The sequence below is a fragment of the Molothrus ater genome, chromosome 2, assembly GCF_012460135.2.
Source record: "Molothrus ater isolate BHLD 08-10-18 breed brown headed cowbird chromosome 2, BPBGC_Mater_1.1, whole genome shotgun sequence".
In the NCBI taxonomy this organism is placed as follows: Eukaryota; Metazoa; Chordata; class Aves; order Passeriformes; family Icteridae; genus Molothrus; species Molothrus ater.
This window is the reverse complement of record NC_050479.2, coordinates 15,132,081-15,153,227: the sequence shown is the minus strand read 5'-3', so window position 1 is coordinate 15,153,227 and position 21,147 is coordinate 15,132,081. Positions and strand designations below refer to the sequence as shown.

The 21,147-nt window shown below is 42.1% G+C and overlaps 1 protein-coding gene across 5 annotated transcripts in view; it reads left to right on the top strand.

Moving 5' to 3' along the window:
* The first annotated feature begins 1,732 nt into the window (after window positions 1-1,732).
* The window catches only part of CNKSR2 (connector enhancer of kinase suppressor of Ras 2), a 206,924-nt gene continuing 187,509 nt past the window's right edge, over window positions 1,733-21,147 (top strand). For 2 of the 5 annotated variants that reach the window (XM_036390899.2, XM_036390809.2), the window contains exon 1: window positions 1,733-2,423. In XM_036390899.2, coding sequence (XP_036246792.1) covers window positions 2,360-2,423 — 64 coding nt within the window. In that variant the 5' untranslated portion in view covers window positions 1,733-2,359. The remainder of the gene's footprint in view (window positions 2,424-21,147) is intronic. The other 3 variants (XM_036390579.2, XM_036390508.2, XM_054518168.1) reach the window with 2 other exon arrangements.

The following is a 21,147-nucleotide window of genomic DNA, read 5'->3' as shown; positions in this document are numbered from 1 at the left end:
TTAAAAGTAATAGACACTGACCATGGGGGCAGTCTTGGGTCACAGATGCTTTACTGAAAAACTTGCTGCAGCTACAAATTACAGTGGAAAGCTATAGGAAACCCAGGGCATGCATAATTATGTACTATAGGACTACATACATTTGTATGTACTGAGAACCTACTTCCCCTGTCCTCTCCTACAAAGAACATTTCAGCCCAATGAGAACTACACAATGACGTTATAAATTACATGCCTGGCTTCAGTCTGATCTTGCATATTTAGGCTTTTAAACCTTTCAAACTACTGGTTTCTAATTAAAATTATGACATTCTCTTTCAACAACAATAACTCAGTATATAAGAATCCTGCATACCTTTCAAACCTTTCACAAGGAAAAAAGTCAGCCTTAGTTTGCAAGTGAGTTTATTGTTTCTGTGGCTTTAAGTAACACAACCTCTTTAGAAGCAGACGGCTTCGTCATCGTGCTGGCAGGAATGTGACACAGGAGACACGAGTCTAGAGCTAAATTCGAGGAAAATTACAGTGTGCAAGCCCCAGTTTTCAGTAAAAAGATTCTTCTCAAAGATAAATAAGTACAACCTTTAAAGTGAGAGCCAAGTCTACCTAACACTGGTGGGGAAACCCTTCCTGGGTCTCCAGGGAGAGGCGTTCCCAACCCTATGGCTGCTTTACTGCCCCTCATCACTACTACTTCAGCCTCACATAACAAAGTGGGAAAGCTCCTGGCACTGGCTATACAGCACAAAGGAATTGATTCGTTTGCTATTACCATTTCAGGGCTGAGGGAATCCTCTTTTTTCCTCACATACAGATAATAAATGTCAGTATCAGCAGTATGGTACTCAGCAGCCAACACTGTCAGAGAGAACATCTCAGTGGTCATTGCTTCAGCCTTGGCAGGAGAAGCAGGGTGAATGCAAATGCAGGCAAAGTCGTATATTGGCCAACTTACCAACAGGAAAATAACCTTTAGCACTATCCTCTGCCTGGAGCTCCAGAGGGGATGCCACCTACTCAGAGCAGAGGCTCCTATGAAGGGTGCTGGAAAAGGATACCACAGCCATCCTAGGAGGAATCGTTGTGCACTAGGGAGGGGTTCCTACCAAAACACTGTGCCACAGGGCCCATGGGAATTGCCTTTTTGGGGGTAACTTCCAGGATGATGCAGCCTGGGGAGATAGAATGAGGAGAAAATGAACAGCTCCAACAATGATGACCCGCTGCAGGGATGATGGATTTTCACACCTGCAGCCTCCGTACGTTCGCGGTGCAACCCGCAGGACAGGGAGGGCAGAGGAGCACCCGCGGCGCTCTCTCCATGCCGTGGTCGCAGGGGTCCGAGCCCCATTCTGCGGGCTGACTTCGCTCCCTACTGCCCCATTACCGCACCCTCGGCGTCAGGCGGGCAAACCACAAGGTGCAGCTCCTCTCCCCTCCTCTCCCTCCCCTGCCGGGGCTGCCCCCGCTGCCCGCACACCGCGGCCAAATGCCGCCACCGCACCGGGGCTGCTGGAACGGCTCCCTCGGGACGCCCGGCGACACCGTCCATCACTGCCGTTTTACAGCCGGGCTTGGCTCTCTCAAAAAAAAAAAAAAAAAAAAAAAAAAAAAAAAAAAAAAAAAGAGAAAAAAAAAAATACTTTTCCCGCCCACGCAGCGATGCTTAATTCAGGGAAAATAAAATCCAACAAACCCACACTCCAAGCGCCAGCTCGGTGCCGCTGGCTGCGCTCCCCCGCTGCCCGGCCCGTCGGGAGCAGGTGCTCGGCGCTGCCGCCGCCCCAGACCCCCCTCCCGCCGGCGGCGGCACCTTGCGAGTCATCCCGGCTCCCTCCCCTCCCCCCGCCCCGGGCGGCCGTCGGGTGTCGCTTCCCATTTCACTTGGAGATATTTTCGGGTGGCAGGAGCCGCCTCGTCATTTCCGCCAGGAGAAAAAGACACCGGCGCGGCAGCCGCGGCCGCGGAGAGCCGCGGGAGCCGCTGGGCACGAGAGCGGGCAGAGCCGCGCCAGCGCCCCGCTCGCCGCCGCCAAGGACCGACCTCGCGGCGGGGCCGGGAGCCGCCGCCGCTGCCCGCGGGTTCGCGGGGGCGGGAGGCGTCGGAGCGTGCCGCCCCCTTCTCCCCCTTCCTCCTCCTCCTCCTCCTCCCCCTCCCCGCCGAGCCGGCAACATGAACTGAAATCCCCAGAGAGGCACAGAGGCGGCGAGCGAGCGAGGGGAGCGAAGGCAAGCGGGGATATAGCCGCTCTCTCCTCCCGCCGGCGGGATTCCGGGCAACGCGGTCCCTCCGCCCCGCACAGCCTCGCCTCTCGCCCGGAGAGCGGCGGCCGCCCGAGCCCTGCGCCCCCGAGCTGCCCATGGCCCTCATCATGGAGCCCGTCAGTAAGTGGTCGCCGAGCCAGGTCGTCGACTGGATGAAAGGTGAGGAGCGGCGCCGGGGCCGCGCGGTGCCCTCTCCCATCACCCCCCACCCCGCCCCGCAGGTGCGGGGAGCTCCGCGGCTTCCCCCGCGCCGGGATCCCGCCTCCTGGCAGCGCCGGCTGCCCCCACGCTTTGCCTGGGTTGGGCAGGGAGGCGGGAGGCCGTCGGGGCCGCGTCGCTGGGGCCGGGGGCCGCGCTGCCCCCCTGCCCCGGGCGCAGAGCGGGGACGGCGGCTGGCGGAGCGCGGCTGACCACAGAGCTGGGGAGGGGGCTGGGGCCGGGGGCGGAGGCGAGGCTGAGCCCGGGGGTGCCCGGGGTGCTCCCGGGCGGTGACCGCGGTGTGGCGATCCCGGGCGATGGAGCCGCCCCCCAGCCGCCGAGGGAGACGCGGGAGCGTGTCCGGCTGCCCGCGGCGGGTGCGGCGCGAAACGCCTCGGAAATGAAAGTTCAGCCGAACGTGCGGCACCGCCGGTGCTGGAGATGGCCGGGGGAGACTCGGCTGCGACCTCCCCCGCGGGGAGGCGCCGAGGGGCTCCGCGGGCGGCGGGGCCGGGGTCGGTCCGCGCCCCCGGAGGTGCCGGGGCTGCCCCCGCTGCTCCGAAGCCGCCGTGCCCGCGGGGGCCTCCTCCAGCCGGGCCGGGGGCTCCGCGCGTCGGGCGGCCCCGTCCCCTTCCCCGGGGGCTGCGCTTCAAGATCCGTGATTGAAGGGAGCGCGAACAGTCTGGGCTCTGCGCTGAGTGTGCTTGTTCCGCTGCTCCGCTTCTCCCGCTCCCTCACCTGTCCTTCCCTCAAATAAACTATGATGGGAATAAAATTTGGACCTTTTGGAAACGCTTTTCTTTTATTCTCTGTGTATGCCATTCTGACATGGCTTTAATGCTGTAATGTGAAAAGGTATTTTGTTGTGTAGTTTTTGTGCGTGGGTTTTTCTTTTTTTTTGTATTACCTTTAAGTTAGGCTGCAGCTGTGTTTTGAATAAATCACCATCTAGTGTTATATATCTTTTTATAAAGATAGAATGACCGGATGGGTACAAGTTTTGAACAACTGCTACATTGTGGGAGTTCTTTATAACATGCTGTGTGCTACCAATGTGACAGTTTCATCATCCTTAAAATTTCAGGCATATAGCATGTGTTTTCAGTTATTCAATCCTGGCATTTATAGTTGGTGAGTTATAATTGGATTTAGTAACATATATAGTTTTGCACTTTCGGAAGCATTCTCACTCTATAGAATAATAATTGAAAAGAATGATGTAATACTTTGTATCCTGAGAAATTAATAAATATTAATAAAAAACTTGAAGAAGCTACAGATGATCAGTATTAAGAGCAAACCATTTTCAACGTCAAAGTGTTTTTTACAGCAATTTAGCTTCCAACGTTTTTACTTCAAAATGAAAAGATTGTATAGGACTTTTTTTCTAATCAGTGTCTGAGATACCTTCACCATAATTTGGGAAATGTATAAAAACAATGAATTTGCAGATAATGCATTTTTAAAGCACCTAAACAATGTAATACATCAACTACTTTTCATAAATGACAGGTGAAGTGAATTGCATACTTTGCTTCTGAATTACATTGTTATAAAATCAGTCGTTTGAAAAGAACAGGCTAAATGGTAGCATTAGAAATTGTGCTGCTGGATAAGGGTTTGTACTTAGAAGCCTGTGACTAACACTCTGAGATGCAGATCTTTTAGAAATAATCATGTTAACTTTACCAAAAAAAAAAAAAGACAGTTAATGCTGTTGTGCCCTCTTTCTGGACTACAAAACCTTCTTTTTAGTGTTTAACCTCTTTTTTCTGGCCTAAATGTTTCATTGTTTCTCTGGAGGACTTTCATTTTAACGGAGTGAATGCATATATGTTGCTTCATGCTTCCATTTCTTCATTTTGTATTCTGTGTAGCACGGGAACTTTCACTTAGGTGGTGCAGGGAGCTGAAAGCACCTGCCTGTGATTAGCACGCTTGGAGAAAAAGCACCTAGGGAGCCACTCGAGTTTCAAAAGCTGAGCCTGGAAACGAGTATGACCAGTAGCTGGGGGCAGGTTTGCTCCTGCCTGATGGGTCACACCTTGCTGAGTTTGTAGGAAGGGTGGTAGTGGATAAGGGCAAGCGGTCTTTGCTGCAACAGCTGTGTGTTCCTTACTCATAATTTTTAGTGTTGCAAACAATGGTATTGAAATCCATATGAAAAAATATTCTTCTAATGCTTTAAGTGCTTTGTTTCCAGCAAATTCTATTTCTGAAAGTCCCCAGAATAGCTTTTTTTGTGTTTTAAGAGGTACCCAAGACAAGTTTGATGAGTAAAACAGCAATTGTCTGTCATGAGAAGTTTGGAAGGAGTGCAGTAGTGGTCTTTGCATTAGTGGCAGTCAAGTCTGGCTTGCATAAATTACATTAAACTTCAAGATGTGAGAATATTTTGCTGACTTACTGGGCGTTATTTTACAGAATTATAAATGTTGAACTTGGTTTTAACCTCTTCCTTGAAGTAAGTGCCCTGCTATGTCAAATGCCTGCTCAGAGCAGCTCTGTAAAGAAAATTCTTCTAAATAGATTTTGATATTCAAAGCGAAATCTTTCCTGAAAAAGGAAAATCCTACTGTTCAACTGTTGTTTACAGTTATCTAAAAGGAAGGGGAAATGAAACACTTTAGATTTTATTGTTCTCAGTATTTTTGTGATGGTCTTGTTGGTATGACCTGAACATTTGCAGTAAAAGGCCTCATCTGGAATTCCTTATTTAGGCAAAAGAATCATTACCTCAGTGGCATTTTGCTCAGAGTAGTGATAAAGCATTGGGCCTGAAATTATAAGATGTGAGAAATGAACATGGGGAAAGTATTTCAACTCAAAGGGGTTAGATGAAAGTGCCAATCCCTAGGCTGGATGTTTGTATAGGAAACAGACTCAAGACTGGGTATTCATGGAATAAATGCAGTTTCTCGTGTATCTTGTCAATTTTTAATTCCTTGACAGACACATTGTCTGTGGATCCCTGTAATGGCCTAATGCCAGTGCTGCTGAGTTACAGAGTTGTACCTGGAACTGGTTATACAAATAAGTAACTACCTAGATTTTGACTATGAAAATGTGTATAACAAGAAGTTGTGGACCAAAGTACTAGTTAAAATTTTAAGTGAAAGGGACAAAGTGAGGAGAGCCTAAGTCAGCATATGAGTTTTCCAGGGTTCAAAGTGAACCCAGAAGAGTAGCTGTCATAGAGCTGGAAAAAGCGTAGATGGATTAGCTCATCTCTCCCACAGGATGGCATATTGTACAAGGAGGATAAAATGAGTATTTAAATTGATTCAAACAATGTATTATTGTGCTTTTCCTATATTTAGTACTAATTTTAAAGGTCCTGTATGGATCAGTGAGATGAAAGTGTGTCAGCCACCTCCTCTGCCTCCCCTCTGGAGGACACGTGTGGATTCCGCTGCCAGGTCTCAGGCCATTGACATGTTACAAGGCAAGTGTCATCAAACGTCATGGCTTTCACTCACTCGGGAGGGGAACATGCCAGATGTATTTTAGATTTCTGTGGCTCTGAGAACACTTAAAGATACTCAGTTACTTACCAAACATTACTGATGTTTTTAACTGAGTCTTCTAATCTAACTTCTTTGGTCTGAGGTTATTGGTGATTGCTATATTTTGATAAGGGCTTGCTGCTTTTAACAGTATTCAAATTTTAATTCAGTACCAATCTCTCAATGGCAGAATCTGTTCCAAAAGGTGGTCCACCTGAAAAAAAATGATATTACTTTAAAAAAAAAGATATTTACTTTATCTAACAAAGCTGTAATATTTATTTTTTGCTTTCTGAATGATAGCTCATGGGGCTTATATGAAACTTGTACAGCTTAAAGTGTTGTAATGGTAGTCATAACCAAGAAGCTGACCTCTGAGGCATGTCGTTGCCTTAAAGGCTTCTAATGCTAAGGAGTAGGGGCTTTTAACCTCTGTGAAGTCTACCCTACCAGGGTTTAGAAGGATGCAAATATTTAGAAGGACTAGGGGGATAGAAGCAGAAATATGAATGTGCTAGCAAAGTGAAAGCAGAGTGCAAAAGTTCCCCATCTGTTTGATTGAATATTGCATGGGTTTGAGAACTGTTTCTGTCTGCTGTTTGTGTGCTGAAGTTCATGTCCATTTTCAGTGGCACGTGTGTTTGCAGAGTCATCACAGGCTGCCAACAACTGTGTTCCACTTGGTGTACTGGGAATTATAGGTTATTCATCAAGAAAATGCAACAGTTTGTGGGAATACTCTGACACTAAATACTCTAATACTTAATGATGATTTAAAAAAAGTATTGCCATGGGGATCCTCCTACTCCTGTTTGTGCATATGCAGAGCCCTAGGAGTATTTTAGCAGCGCCTGGGTTCTGCTGCAGTTCCTGAACCATCAGTTAGCAACAGGGAAGCTCATCAGTGAGGTCACAAATTCTCTCACAGCACTGGGATCTAACAAATCAGTTTAGGCCTTAAAAAAAGTAAGGGTCAATCCTGCATTCAGGGTCACTGTCAGACCAACCTGATTCTTGGCCATGGCTTTCTCTAAAGGCTGACATGGAGGGAGCTTTTTCTGGAGGATAGGATGGACTACATTGTTACAAAGGCATGTGAGCACGTACTTTATGGTAAAGAGGAGGTGTGCTTCCACAAATGTATGTGCCTTATTTAGGGCTTTCAATTTTGTCCATCATTTCTAGTTTTTCTTCTAGTGGTCTATTAAGTTAAAGCTTCTTTCTTATGCTACTTCCCTTCACATTGATTTTGTCAGGGCCCTTAAAAATTGTGACTACTGGAAATAATACGGAAAAGGCTGAGTTGTCTCGGGGAAAAAAAAAAAGCTGGATGAGAGTATGAAAAACACTTGGATTCTGAAACTTCAATTCCTTGTCAAGTGTGTGTAGGTGACTGATGAGCGTCAGAATAGTCATCAACTTAATAGTCATTGCTAAGTGCCATATGTGGAATAGATCAGGCATTTTACAATTTGTCAGCATTAAAACACTATTTTCTTTCTCCAGTGTGAAGCAAACTAAAATTTTACAGTATCAGAGGGTACATGTAGAACTCCAATAGCTTTGAAGTGATGCTATTAAATGGATTTATGGCTTTTATTGTAATGCCTAGCAAAAGAAGCTGTAGAAAAATATGAAATAATGGCATAGCTGGAGTTTAATTTTGATGAGCACACAACCTCTTTAATTTATGGGTAGTTACTCTGTAAGAAAGTAACAAGAATTTTAGTCGGACAAAGTGGGGGACTTTTTGGAGAGGGGAGTTTATACAAAGACAGGTAGTCAAGAGTCAAACTGCACTATTCCAAACTTTAGTTTAAAGGACTCCAGCTTTAAAACTGGATTGAAAGCAGTGCTGGAAGATCTCTCTCTCTCTTAGTTTGTTTATTTTTCCTGTGGATCTCTCACTTTTTGCTTTGCCCTTCTGACATGAGGAGTTTTAGCAGTATCAATGGCTGCCACATCAATCCCGATGAAATGTTTTAGAGCATCTTTGTTTGTGATTAGAAAACCTCTCCTGCCATTGTTTATCAGCAGAAAATGAAACTGCAATTGCAACTGGGATGTGTCAAAGCCTAACAGCCGGGTGTTGCCATAGCAAAGGCGATGTTACATAAGCAGCCACTCTGCAAATAATTCATGCAGCCAAATTTTAAGCATAACATCAGAATTAATTTCTAAATTTATGATCTTTTTAGGAGGGAGCTTTCCTAGATGAGGTCATTTTAGTCGCTACTAAAATTGATGTGCTTAGTTGTGAAGCTCTTTTAGCACTGCCCATTTACACCTTTATTTTGTTTGAACATATTGTTCTATTTCTGAACATCTGTTAGTTTAAATATGGCCTCACAATATGTTTTCTCAAGTGGTTTTTTGCAACAGTTTGGTACAGCTCTGTATTTTGATCTTTTTCAAATTTATTTGCACAATGCAGTATTAAACCAAGCAATTTACAAATGCCTTTTCTGGTTAATGGATGTCAAGAATTTTGCAAGGCAGCAATATAAACCAGATCACTTTTCAGATGAGAGATTGAAATATATTTACAGATGTATTTTTAGAATCTTTGCAAGTAGTTGTCTTTAAGCACTTTAACAATAATAACCCAGGCAGTTTTATCTTCTAAACCCCAAATTGACAAATGGTCTAGCCTTTCTGTCTGATCTGCAGAAGTGTAGATAACCATTTAATCTCAGTTAAGTTGCTGTAGCTTGTGATTGTACTGTATTTCCCAGAGTCAAATAGTAATATTTGTTACCATTTTCCAGAGGAATAAGGAGAAACTGTTTCCTGAGAAATTTCTCCCTGTATAAGCTTGTATTCAAAGGTGTGCAATCAGGAGAAAAAACTAATTCTTCAAGGCTTCCATTCTGTTTAACTGCTTTTTTTTTTCCAAGAAGTTACAATATGCTCATTAAACCATAACTGCATGGTGGATCACCTGTAGCAAGGACTTACTTTCATCAGGATAACAACTTTAGGTTTTTAGATCCATATAAAGCAAAACTGTGCTTTCACATTTACTGCTTAAATTATTTTCTTAATGAATACTTTAAACCTTCAGTTTAGAAGCTGAATAGTTACCAAGACAAATGCTGAAGAATAAGTTCCCAAATACCTTGTTAAAAAATCCTGTCTGGAAACACTGTGTTGGGAAATTCTGAAAGGTCAGATTTTCCTCATTGATTTCTTCCCGCTTTTCAAATGTATTTACTTTCTCTAAAAGATGAAGTGAGTGATGAAATTAATCTCTAAAAGCTGAATTTTTCAGAAGAAAAAAATTTTGGGGGCCCAATATTCGGCTCATGTTATAAGAAATCCACATGAATCTGCTCAGAGCATTGTCAATTTCCTGTTATGAGACAGGCCTAGCAGGGCAGTTCCTCTTCAATTTAAAATAGCTGACTGTCCAAGAGCAAGCATCTACTGCCCCTCATGATGTTCCTTTCTTGCACTTGAAGGATGAAGGGCTGGAAGACACAGATCCATGGGTCTGGGGCAGCCAAGATCTGGAATGCTTAATGCACGTCCTCTCGTATGCACATTTTTGCCCTCCCTGTGTATGGGGTTTAGCAGATATCTGGGAGACAAAATAAATTTTTCCTTGAAGTTTTCAATGCAAGCATTTTTCTTATGCAAAGGGAATCCAGCACTGTCTATAGCCAGTGATTTTATAGTACTGGAGGCTTAAAAATCTACCCCATTTTGTAATACTTATCTGCCAGATAATATTATCTTGAAGAAAATAGCTTGGATGTCATCTTGTAGGATGTTTGGCATTTCCAGCTTATCCTTTAAGTAGAAATTTAGGGCACTTGGTAGCTCAGATGAAGTGGTTAGAACAGTAATTTCAAAGTGTTTGGCTTTACATGATTAACATCTGCTGCAGTGCCATATGGTGGGAATTTCCAAGTAAACTATTAATTAATATTGGAGTGCACCAGAGTAAGCCTTAATTAAACTATATTCAGCTTAAGTGTATTATTTTAATATAGTCAGTTACAAAGTGCTGTACTTTTGTATTGATAGCTTTTTCTGTTGTGTGAAGAAGAGGGAGAAATGCTGATGAGAATTATTTGAACCTTTAAATTGAAGGTTCAAGTAGCTTTTAAAATAAATGCTTTAGGACTCGCATGCGCCTCAAGCATCCATCAATTTAAGGGTCTATATTGGGTGATGTTGAGTTGTGCTTTGTGAATGCTGTGGTGGCTCCTCTGCTAGGGTTTTACTGGTGTGGATGGTCAGAGGGTGTCCAGCAGAGCTGCACAAGCCATTTTCACAGAGCTTCAGATATTGCTGATGGGGCTGTGCCTGTGCCATGGGGTCTAGTAGCACTGGTGGAATGATACATTCCTGTGTGAGCTGGCCAGAATAGTCTGGAGGAGTGTTGGGGTAGCAGCTAAGGTTGTCCATGAGCGTGGGTAATGCTGGGACCTCTCCTGGCCTCTTGTGTTTGGATTGATGAGCATACCCATGTATAGGGCTGAGCAGCTGGCAGGCTCACCTCTAAAGGGCTCTTCCTCCCACAGGCAATGATTGTCAGCTGTAAAGAAGTTGATAGCATTACTGGTTTTGTTAAAATGTAGAATTTATTTTTAGTTTGGCCAGATACACCAGTTGCCAGTAGCTACAGTTAAAAATGACCTATTTTTAAATATGTTTTTTTTCCCCTGTTTTCTCCTCCCTCTTTATCTCCTTTCTCTCCTGGTAATCTTCACATCAATAAGAAGGTGAAGAAGTCCTTCCTCTGTGTATTGAGGCCAGGTAAATATAGGTGGGATGTGCCAGTGTTGTCTGAATAATTCGCTAGGTGGCATTCTTCCCTCTGAGTCAACACTGAAACCCTTCATGGGAATGACAAGAGAACTTAGTCATTTTAGTGAGATGCCAACCTGAAATCTTGACCAGGTGTGGTTGCTGAAGGCTTGCTTCATCATAGTGGGAGAGGTAGCTGCAGCACGCTAATTAAATTCCACATTAATAATTAAAATCTTTGTAACTGGATTCCCCTCATCAATATCCATTACTGACATGTGCCTGCCTTACTTTCTTTAACTGCTTTGTAGTTTTGTTGGTTACTTTTGTGTAGTTGATAGTTTGATTCGCAAGGTGCAGTCGTGTTCTTGTCCCTGTTTTGCTTCAGATTTTTGTGTTTGAAGAAATATTGGTAGAGGGATCAGTTGAACATAAAGTAGAAATTACTCTCTGAAAAAAGCATCCTTGGTTGTGTACACTGACCAGTTGTGAGCCTGCACTTGTCCAGCTTGGTGTGCACTTTTTAAATACCAAAAAAGTAACAATTTTCTTCTTGCTTAGTTTGAGTGAAGTGTGACTGGAGACTTTTTTGTGAGATATCCAAGAAGTACCTTCTTGAGTGTTCAGCACTGACTGACCTCTGGCTGTCTTGTTTATTGTTGCTTTATCATTATGGAGAGAAACATGTGCCTTTTGTCTCTGTTTCTCTTCAGAGATCAAGAATGGCTGCTTTTGGTAGACTTTATTTTATTAGAGCTAATATGAAAAGAACCCAAACCAAATATATTAGTCTGTTTTTATTTTGGCAGTCCACTTCTCCTTGTTTCCAAAATTTTCTGTAAGTGCAGGATGACAACGTGGTCCTTACTGCTTTTCTAGTGGTATTAATTTTTTCAAATGTTGCGGTCTTCAAATTTTTTCAAATAAAAGTATATGATAGTTTAACCTGGAATGTGGAGGCTTAATGTTTCTTAAATTCCTTTTAATATTTTTTGATGTAGTGTTGAGTATTGTGCCCCACAAGTCCTCTTGAAAACACCAGCAGTCTGTAAGTTCACTGTTGGATACTGGACTTCAAAAGCAGATGTAGTTTTTGTTGCTTCAGTCATTATTTCATTGTATGTTTTAAACTGCCTGGATCTGTTTAATGCAGTCTGGGGTCAAAAGCCTGTTTCGGGAGTTCTGATAACTGAGTCCAAGAGCACAGTGTAGTGTGAATAATTTGTCATGCTCTGCATGTGGATTTGACAGAGTTTCAGTCTGGAAGTGTAATCATTGCACATAAAATTCCATATAAGTGTCAGTCTGAACTTTTGAGGGACATAGGACAGATTATCATTAGAAAAATAAGACAGGTCTATGACAGGACTCCTTGAGAGCAAGTAAACTCATTTTTTAAAAGAACTGGATAGTTCATAGCCTTCAAAGTACTGTATTAATTATGAATGCTTTAGCAAACTTCATTACTGAGAGAGCATTTGGATGTTTAATGAATTATGGTGAAGCTACTGTTTGCAAGTATAGAAAGTATAATGTATATGTAATCATGAAGTTTCTGTATTTCCTATGATTACCATGTTTTCTTGTTGGTTTGATAGGATTTTTTTAATGTGTTTTTTGTTGTTCTTGTGAGGCTTTTTTCATAATTTGGTGTTGGCATTCCTGATGTACCTTGGCTTGAAGAAGACAGCTGAAGAGTAGTGGCAATGAAGAGGTGGTAGCCATCTCACAGAATCATAGAACTGTTGGGGTTGGCAGGGAGATCTGGAGATAATCCTGTCCAACCCCCCTGCCAAGGAAGGGTCACCTGGAGCAGGTGACATGGGAATGTGTCCAGCTGGGTTTTGGATGCCTCCAGAGAGGGAAACTCCACAACTTCCCTGGGCAGCCCGTTCCAGTGCTCTGCCACCCTCAATGTAAAGAAGTTTTTCCTCATGTTAAGATGAAACTTCCTGTATTTTACTTTATGGGCATTGCTTCTTGTCCTGTTGCTGGGCACTATTGAAAGCAGTCTGGCACCATTTTCTTGGCCCCCATTTCCCTTTTGGAAATGTCAATATCTGAAAATGGTCTTGACTGTTTACCAGTCCAAGGTCTTGAGAAACAGCAAAACAAAAATTACTTTTCTGTGGAAATCCCATGTACTGGGTAGTATTTGCTGGATGAGCAAAAGATTAAATCTGCTGCAGAGGTCTAAAGGTTGTTTCTTTTCAGTTACTAAAGTTCTACAAAGTTAGTTTACAAGGAGCACACCAGTATTTTGGTTGATCTGTCTTGGACAGTAAAACCCTTTCCTGTTACTTATTTGGGCATCATCTAGTTTCTCTCTTGCATCTTATCTATTGTTGTTGAGCTCACTGTAAGCTGTGCTGAACTATCCAATTACGAACTGGAGGTAACTAATGCTAATGAGCTATGAATGAATAAACCTAAACAGACTGGGCAATTAATGCCTGCCTGAGTTACCAGGAGTTTCATGGGTATTCCCGACACGGTTGCCTTTCAAAGTTGGGTGCAGTGATGTTGTTCCTGCTGCCTGGGTATCCAGCTGCTGTGACTGGGGGACAGAGGCTTGAGTCTGCACAACAGCATGTCCTGAATGTTTTTCACCTCTGCAGATCTGAGCAAATTCCTCTTTAGAGGAATGAGTGCTCTGTTTAATAGAATAACTGAAAATAGAACTTCAATATGTGACAGGTCCCTTCAAAAACCCAAAAATTAATTAAAGTTTGTTTTCTAGTTCAAGAGAAGATAAAGCTGAATACAAACCTCGCTGCCCACTCTGTTAAAAAAAAAATTATAAGACCTTTATTTTACAAAACATTTGTTTTTCAGCTGACAGTATATTGTAGTCTGTGGTGGGAATGGTGACATTTTAGATTCAAAGGGAAAATTAACATCTTATAACTCTTCATTTGTGCATGTACAAAGTCAGGCAGAATGAAATAAGACCTAGAACCTGTAATATTGTCATTTCATTAGCTTTTCTAACTTTGTGTTCAGCAGTGTGGTGTAGGTAATTGACTTGTATTTATCCTAAGAATTAAAATTGTAAATCCTAAGAATTAAAATTGTAAACCCTAAGCCTTTCCCCTGTTGTTTCATGCTCTCAAATACTATGAGGAGTTTCTTGCAAAATACTGTTTTGATAAATCTTACTGGATCAAACTTCAAAAATTACAGTGAGACCTCTGAAGGCAAAGATTGATGTGTGTTGGGATGTAGTCTCAATCAATGGTAAATTTTTTTATAAAATGACAAATGTATCTAATTTTTTTTTGCTAGAGTCTTTGAAAGTGTTATAGCAGGTCACAAACTTGTAACTCAAAGTTTTTGAGTTCAAAGTATCTCAGTAATGTCAAATGTTAGGCCTGTACTCACTAGAAGGAAAGTGGCTTCCAGTTTACAATAATTCAAAAATGGGCATAGAAGGAGAGTTTTGGTGGTGTGATTTTGGTGTTTAAATCTCAAGAGATATTTTTTTAAATTTTTGTTTGTTTGCTCTTGTTTTGTTTTGTTTTTGTTTGATGCTCACTATTTTAGGATTTTTTTTCCCCGTGGAACCACTCAAAATAATAAATAGTTTAATGGTGAAATTATGCCATGATTGTTGAGAAGAATATATCCTTGTAGTTTCTGTAGAAGAGCACACCCTTCTTAAGTGGAATCAAAGACTAAGAACAATTGGCTTGAACTTTTGATAAGTTCTTAAATGTGCTTCTTTCAAAGTTATTATCATATGACAGATGGGGAGTAAGCTAGCTGGGAATTCGGAGAGGTTGGATACGGTCAGGTATAAAGAATTGTCTGCCTGATTGGTTTTTTGGGGATTTTTTTACCCTTTTTCCCCCCCTTCCCTTAATGACTTTTTGCTGTGACATATGTGACTTAATATTTGAGTTTGCTCTGTGCACTCTAATCCAATTCCTTTGTTTAGTCAAATGAATGTTTTTTGTTTTGTTCTGAATTTTAGCTATTGGCTTCTGCATGAAATGTGCATATTTAATTAGGATATGTTATTAAAGATTAGATTCTCACAATGGGATGTGTGCCAGCTCATGAAATGAAGTCATGCTTGTCAGGAGATAGTAAATAATAAGCTTAGGAAGGTTTAAAAGATGTGTCTTGCAAAACATTAGCCCTTGTAATGAGTGCAAAGTGGCAACAGCACATAAATATCAATTGTTTTTCTCCAGTGGAGCCATTTGAATATGAGTTTTCTTAATTTGAATTAAATTTTCTTTTACCAGTTTAATGAAACAAGCAAGAAGGGATATTTGTCTTTTTAGAAACCAGTTTCCCATCCCAGAACAATGGATTGTTTTGAATTGAAGGGGAACAATCCAGCATTCATGCAGTATCTTGTAATCTCTGTTCACAAAACCACTTTAGGAAATAAGAAACTGCTGTCCAGTGAATCTCCATTTAGCTGCAAGGATGTGTCTTGGATTCCCAGCTTTGCTTCCAGGACTGTCTATATTTTGTTCTTCGTTTTACTCAGAATCTTCTAATGATCGTGGGTGCAAGAGCTGGGAGCTTAAGGTTCCCTGTGCTCTTAAATGCCTTGAGCATCCTGGCTGGTGTGCCCAGGGTGGCATTGGCAACAACAGGATCTGGAGGCAAGGATGTGCCTGTCTGCATCCTAATTTGATCAGACAAAACTGCCTGCAATCATGCCCTGTGATCTGAAATTCAGGCATCTAATTTCTGTCTTCAGCTGCCTGAGTCTCTCTCCTTGGGCCTGGGCAGACTAAGTCTTCTGCTAATAATTTGTGCAGTGGGCTTTCCACTGATGTTTTTGATGTTGCCCCTGGTGCTTTTGGGAAAAGGAGCAGCTGGCACAGCCCTTCTTTGGGTTGCACCTCAGCCCAAAGCAGAGGGGAAGATGGGGACCTTATGTTGGAATGCAATTGCATGATATGGAAAGCAGAGTCCCTTAAGTGGAGTGGACAAAAAAGGGTCTATTATGTATACACACATATTCTTAGTCACTTTTTTTTTTTACATTATAAAATAGTGTATACCAAATATGCTGTGGGTACCATGCTACCATTTTTTGCCAACGCATAAAACACTGGTACTCAATCCCGGAGGGACTTATAATATCCTACAGTTAATTTTGCATGAAACTATTAGCCCAAGTGTCTGAAAAATTATAGAAAATGGTCATTTTACTGCTGAGTTTTTTTTTCTCTGTGCTGCTGGACCCCCTTTATTGCTGGCATTTCTGGGAAGTTACCAGTATTGCAGAAGCAGGAGAAGGGGCTGCTCATCACCTGCTACTTGGGGATACTGCTCTTGTGCCTCCGTGTTATAGGAGAGGGAGAAAGTTTATTGTCTTATGTCATCCTCAGTTTTGGTGCACTGAAGCATTTCTAACTGACTGTCTGCTTTTTTTAATGAAAGAAATTTGTCTTGTAACAGCTTTATATGCTCAGCTAATTAAAACCACTGTTATATTACTTGCCATGTATCCTCTTTGTTAGGCAGAAATTGTTTGCACTTTGGCAGATTAATTTCTTGTTGATATTAGTTTTGTAGGATGCTGCTGGCTCAGACTTATATAACTTAGAAATAATAAGGTGTTTTAAATACTGGCAAATAAAAAAGTTTTGTTAATCATTAACACAGAAAACATTTTCAGTTTGTTCTGCCTGTTTGAGTGCCTCTGCCTTATGTGGAAACTAAGCTGAGTGACCTTTAGTGTGATACATGAAGCTTGGGAATGTGTTTTAAATAAATAAATGGTTACGATGCCATAATCCTTTTCTATTAACCTTTTAAAAATGAAAAATGCTCTTTTTTAGTGAAGAGGCAGGATTGTCTGTTCTCTCTTAGGCACTCAGTGGTGGCTGATGTCTTTCAAATTACTTGAGGCATTGTATGTTTGTCCTGTGGTATCCTCATTGCAGAGCTCTCATTTCTTCCACACCAATCTGAGCTTGCACAGGTGGGACTTGGAGACTGCTGTGCTGCCTGTCACTCCTGATTTGAGAGTGGAGGTCTGAGGAGCTTCACCCACCTGGGAAGACTGAGCCACCTCCTAAACAAACCATGCTTTTCCTCCTGTCTTTTGCCAAAAGCTGTGGGGTGGATTGAGGATTAACAACCTCATTACTTTTGTCCCTGCTGTCAAGCAGTCCCTTGAAAAGGTTTTTGGTGGTCATGATGATGCAGATTCTTAGCACACTGAAAAGTAAAAAAGTCATTATTAGTGGCTTAAAATTTCACACATGAGGTTGGATTCTTTCTGTAAGTACAGGACTCTTAAAAATTAAGACCAACCATCCCCACCTTCCCAAAAGTAAGGGATGGGGTGGGCTTAAGTAAGCACCTCTCTTCATCCCTCAGTGAAGAGGATATTGCAGCCTGAATGGCGCCAGACAAGGTGAAGTAAATATTGTGTGGGCTATTTGGAGGAAGAGATTTGGTCACCCAGTGGTAATTGCTCATACTTCTGCCTGAGCAGTAGAAGCCATCACATTTTGCTATCTGGTTCACCATTATTCTGACTGAATGTAGAAGAGATGAGATGTTTCTAATTCATAACCTACTATGTTGGAAGAGGGCTGACAAGAGGCACCAGCTGAATGGGTGCCTCTTGTCTTGGGCTCTGTAAAATGTAGGCCCTGTATGACTTAGTTTGTCACATATAAAAAGAGAAAGGCAATATATGAACAGACAGAAAAAAAGGTACTGAAACTTTTTGTGTTATATTTGTTATCTGATTAGTTTAAGCAAAAGAAAAGCCTTCAGTATAAAATTCCTGCCTGGCATAACTTTGGTTTGATCTTGCACAGCACGTATTACTGTTACACTGATAAGTGAGACACTGGAGGACAAATTTGGGTAGATGGAAAATAAGCAGATACACCAAAACCTAGTTCAGAAGTTCCTTGAAGCTTTATGAGAAATACCAGAGCTGTGACAAAATACTGGTACATGGTGTTGCAGTGGCTATATGCCGACTCTGCATCCTGTTTATTCCAAGGGCAGGTGGCACTTCTGTACACACTGCCCAGTAAGTCACCAATTGTGACTGTAAGAGGACTGCAAGGATTTTTAGAAGTGCTCTGAAGAGAAGTCAGTGTACCAGATAATTTGGTGAGTCTGTACAGTATGTTCATGTGTTAAAAGAAGCTCAAAATATCAGTTGAGGTCCTCAAGAGTACTCAGTATTAGTAATGATAGTAAATGCTGGCATTCTGGTAAGCTCTAGCTGTTATTTGCACCACTATTTGAGATGTTTTTTAAAGGAACATTTTAATGGGTGTTTATGGACTTTCTCAAGGAAAATTTGAAATTACATTATTTTAGAGTTTGAGACTAAACTATTTGTTTCTGAGTTTGCATAAAAGAAATTATGATTCTATGATACCAACACTGGTAGGAAAAGCATGGTGACATAGAAATTACAGAAAACAAAAAGTTACCAGTGCAACATATCATGTATAAAGGATACACCAATATTCTTGTTTTGTTTCCTAATGGTAAAATATTATGACAAATGCTTATAGCATTTACCATAGACCACAGGTGGATTACACGGAAGGGCAGGTGGAGATGCTTTCATACCCTTGGAAGAGGGACTAAAAGAAAGTCCTTCTAGGTCTGTCTTTGGCATTATTGGTGTGGACACTGAGCTGCTGATGTGGGAGAAGGTGAGGGTGGCAGGGTCACTGCTGGATGTGGCCCTGGTGCTGGCCAGGGGGCATCTCTTGCCACAGCCCTGAGGCTCCCTGCATCATTCCTGGGTTATTGATGTGCTCAGCAGGGGGAGGTTGCCAGGCATGTGAGATGGGCCTGCATCCAAGGAAAGGGAGCAAGAAAGTCTCAGAGTTAACAAAGAGAATTCTTTCAGGTTGGTTGATGTGTAGAAGGCAGGGGGAGAGTGGTAGTGGTAATATTGTGATTTCATTTCAGTCAGGTTCTGAAATTGGTGACTGCCCTTGGGCTGTGCGGAGCAGGGGGAAGTGAGAGCCTTCCCAGCAGGTGGGTGTGAGCCAAGGCACCTGGTAAGACAGGTGGGAGACAGTCCTACAGGGAGTCACTCTGTGTCACCAGTGCTTAAGCCAGCAGGTCTGGGATGTTCTGATTCTGACTCAAGCCAAGCAAAGGAGTCAAGTTTATTCATTGCTCCACTGTGTAGTAAGAAGCTCTGTAACAATTGACTGTTATGTTCTGAACACTCATTAGCAGTTCAGATTAGCTATTAAAGGACATGAAATGTTTCATCACCATGTCTTTTCTTGTTAGCAGTCGTCACTAGCAGAATGCTTTTAAAAAAAATTGTAATTAAGTGAAAAAATTGTACTTTAGCAATTTTACTTGGGATGCAGCAATTTCAGTCATTGAGATTTCTGCCCTAAGGAAACTATGTTTTCTTCTCCCTTAAATAATGTTTTTTAACTCTTGAAATAGTAGCATAATAATTCTACATGTCATTTTGAAGCTGAGAAGATCCCCTTTTACTGCCTCTATATGTTTGGGCATTTCTAGTGTATGGTACAAAGGTGGAACTTTTAGTCACGATTGAAACTGCTGATTTCTCATCTTCCAAAGTCTGCTATTTAATGAAATATAAGCATGATACAGCAGTTTTCTGTAGCAGTGACACATTCATTGAATTGCTCTTCTCTTCCCTAATACTAGTTAGCTCTTAAAAAAGCTATTTGGAATAGACTTCTGAAAAAGTTTAAGAAGGAGCTCGCTTAATTATAGATTAAAGGAAAATTTATAAGCCTCAGAAATCCTTTAAATACTGAAGCACAGTCTTTTATAATGTTTTCAGCTTGATATTTAAAAGGTTTCAGTAAAATAAAACAGCTAGTTCTTTCAGGGGTCTGTAATTATAGGACCTATTTCTTAAATTGAGATCTGTTTCTTTTCACAGAATCAGCATTTAATCAAAATAATTTTCATATAACTACTTGTGCTCTAGAAGTACAGAATATGTGAAAGATGAAAACAAGCACCCATTTTTAATGGTATGTTCCAGCAAACTCTGAAGGGAATGCTGTGGAAAATACCAGTGAAACTTTGCTAATCAACCCCTGTCCTTCCCTCTACTCTTCTAAATAGCCCAGATCTTTCCCAAACCACGTCAGGAGACATCTTCACCATGAATGTGATGACTGTGGTGACTTCTGCCAGCTGTGCTTTTTAGGAGCATGCAGCCAGCTCTGTACCTAGTGGTGTGTGGCATCCTGTGGCATCCCGTGGCATCCTGTGGCATCCTGTGGCATCCCAAGGCAAGGGCACTGGGAGGAGTGCAAAGCTGAGTGAAAGTGAGAAGATGGGGCTGTGGCTTCCTGCAGCTCCCCCCCTGGTTCTCAGGGAGGTGGGTGGCTGTTCAGCATGGGGGAGCTCTGAGCAGAGATCGGGGAGTTTGGGCAGAGACGGGGCATGGTCACACTGAAGTCTTCCCCAGATGGAATGGATGCAGTGAGGGGCTCAAGGTATCCACAGTGCAAGGCATGGACAGGGCAGGAAGAGCAGTGCATTTGTACAGGGAATTTGGGGATGAGAGAGACATGAGTCTTATGGGTGTTCCTGCTTGCACTGAAGAGTTGGAACTGGGCTGAGACATCCTTTTTTCTCTTTGCCTCAGCCAGCCATGGAGAAAGAGTGAGTGGACTGCAGGTGATGACTGCTGCAGTCAAAGGTCTTGGGAAGAGCTCAGATACAGGAAAAATAGACATTTTTTTTCCTATAAATGCTGAATGGTAAAGTTTTCTGTGAAACCTAACCATGCAAAATAACCCCTTGTTATGTTTTTCCTGCATGCCAATGGGGTATATTTTTCTGCTGGCATTTAGAGGATGCTGAATCATGAGGACTGGGTTTACAGAAGAAAGTCATCTCCTTCTCTCTGGAGCTTGGCTTCCCTCATACAGAGATAGGAAAAATGACCTCTTTGCAGGTCTGGCTGAAGTGCAACCTTGGTAAGAAGTGGGGATGGTGAAATTGGAGAGTAAGATGCAAACAGGAAAAGGTCAGTTATTACTAGAAATAAAAATACTTTTGTGGGCTTGACAATACAGAAAATATTTCTTTACAAAAGGGAAGAAGGACTGTATATAATGCACAGCTTTAATGCTGTTAATCCTAAAAATGCATTTATCCTTGACAAAGCATCTGAAGGTGTCAGGAACCATAAGATATTACAAGTACCTCACAAGAAGACATCTAGGACCCTGATTCTCGAGATTTCAGTGTAGCTTTAGGCTGGAGAGCTTTTTCCTGTAGACAGTGTGGTAGGATTTGAGATTCTCTGAAGAGATGAGATGAAATTCTTAAAGTTTGATTATTGGATGTTAATGTTCAAAACGCTTGCAGATTTTTTTGGTAATACATTTTATATGTATTCTATTTTAACATCTATTCTAATACATTCTGTTTTTCCATTCTATAACATGGAAAAT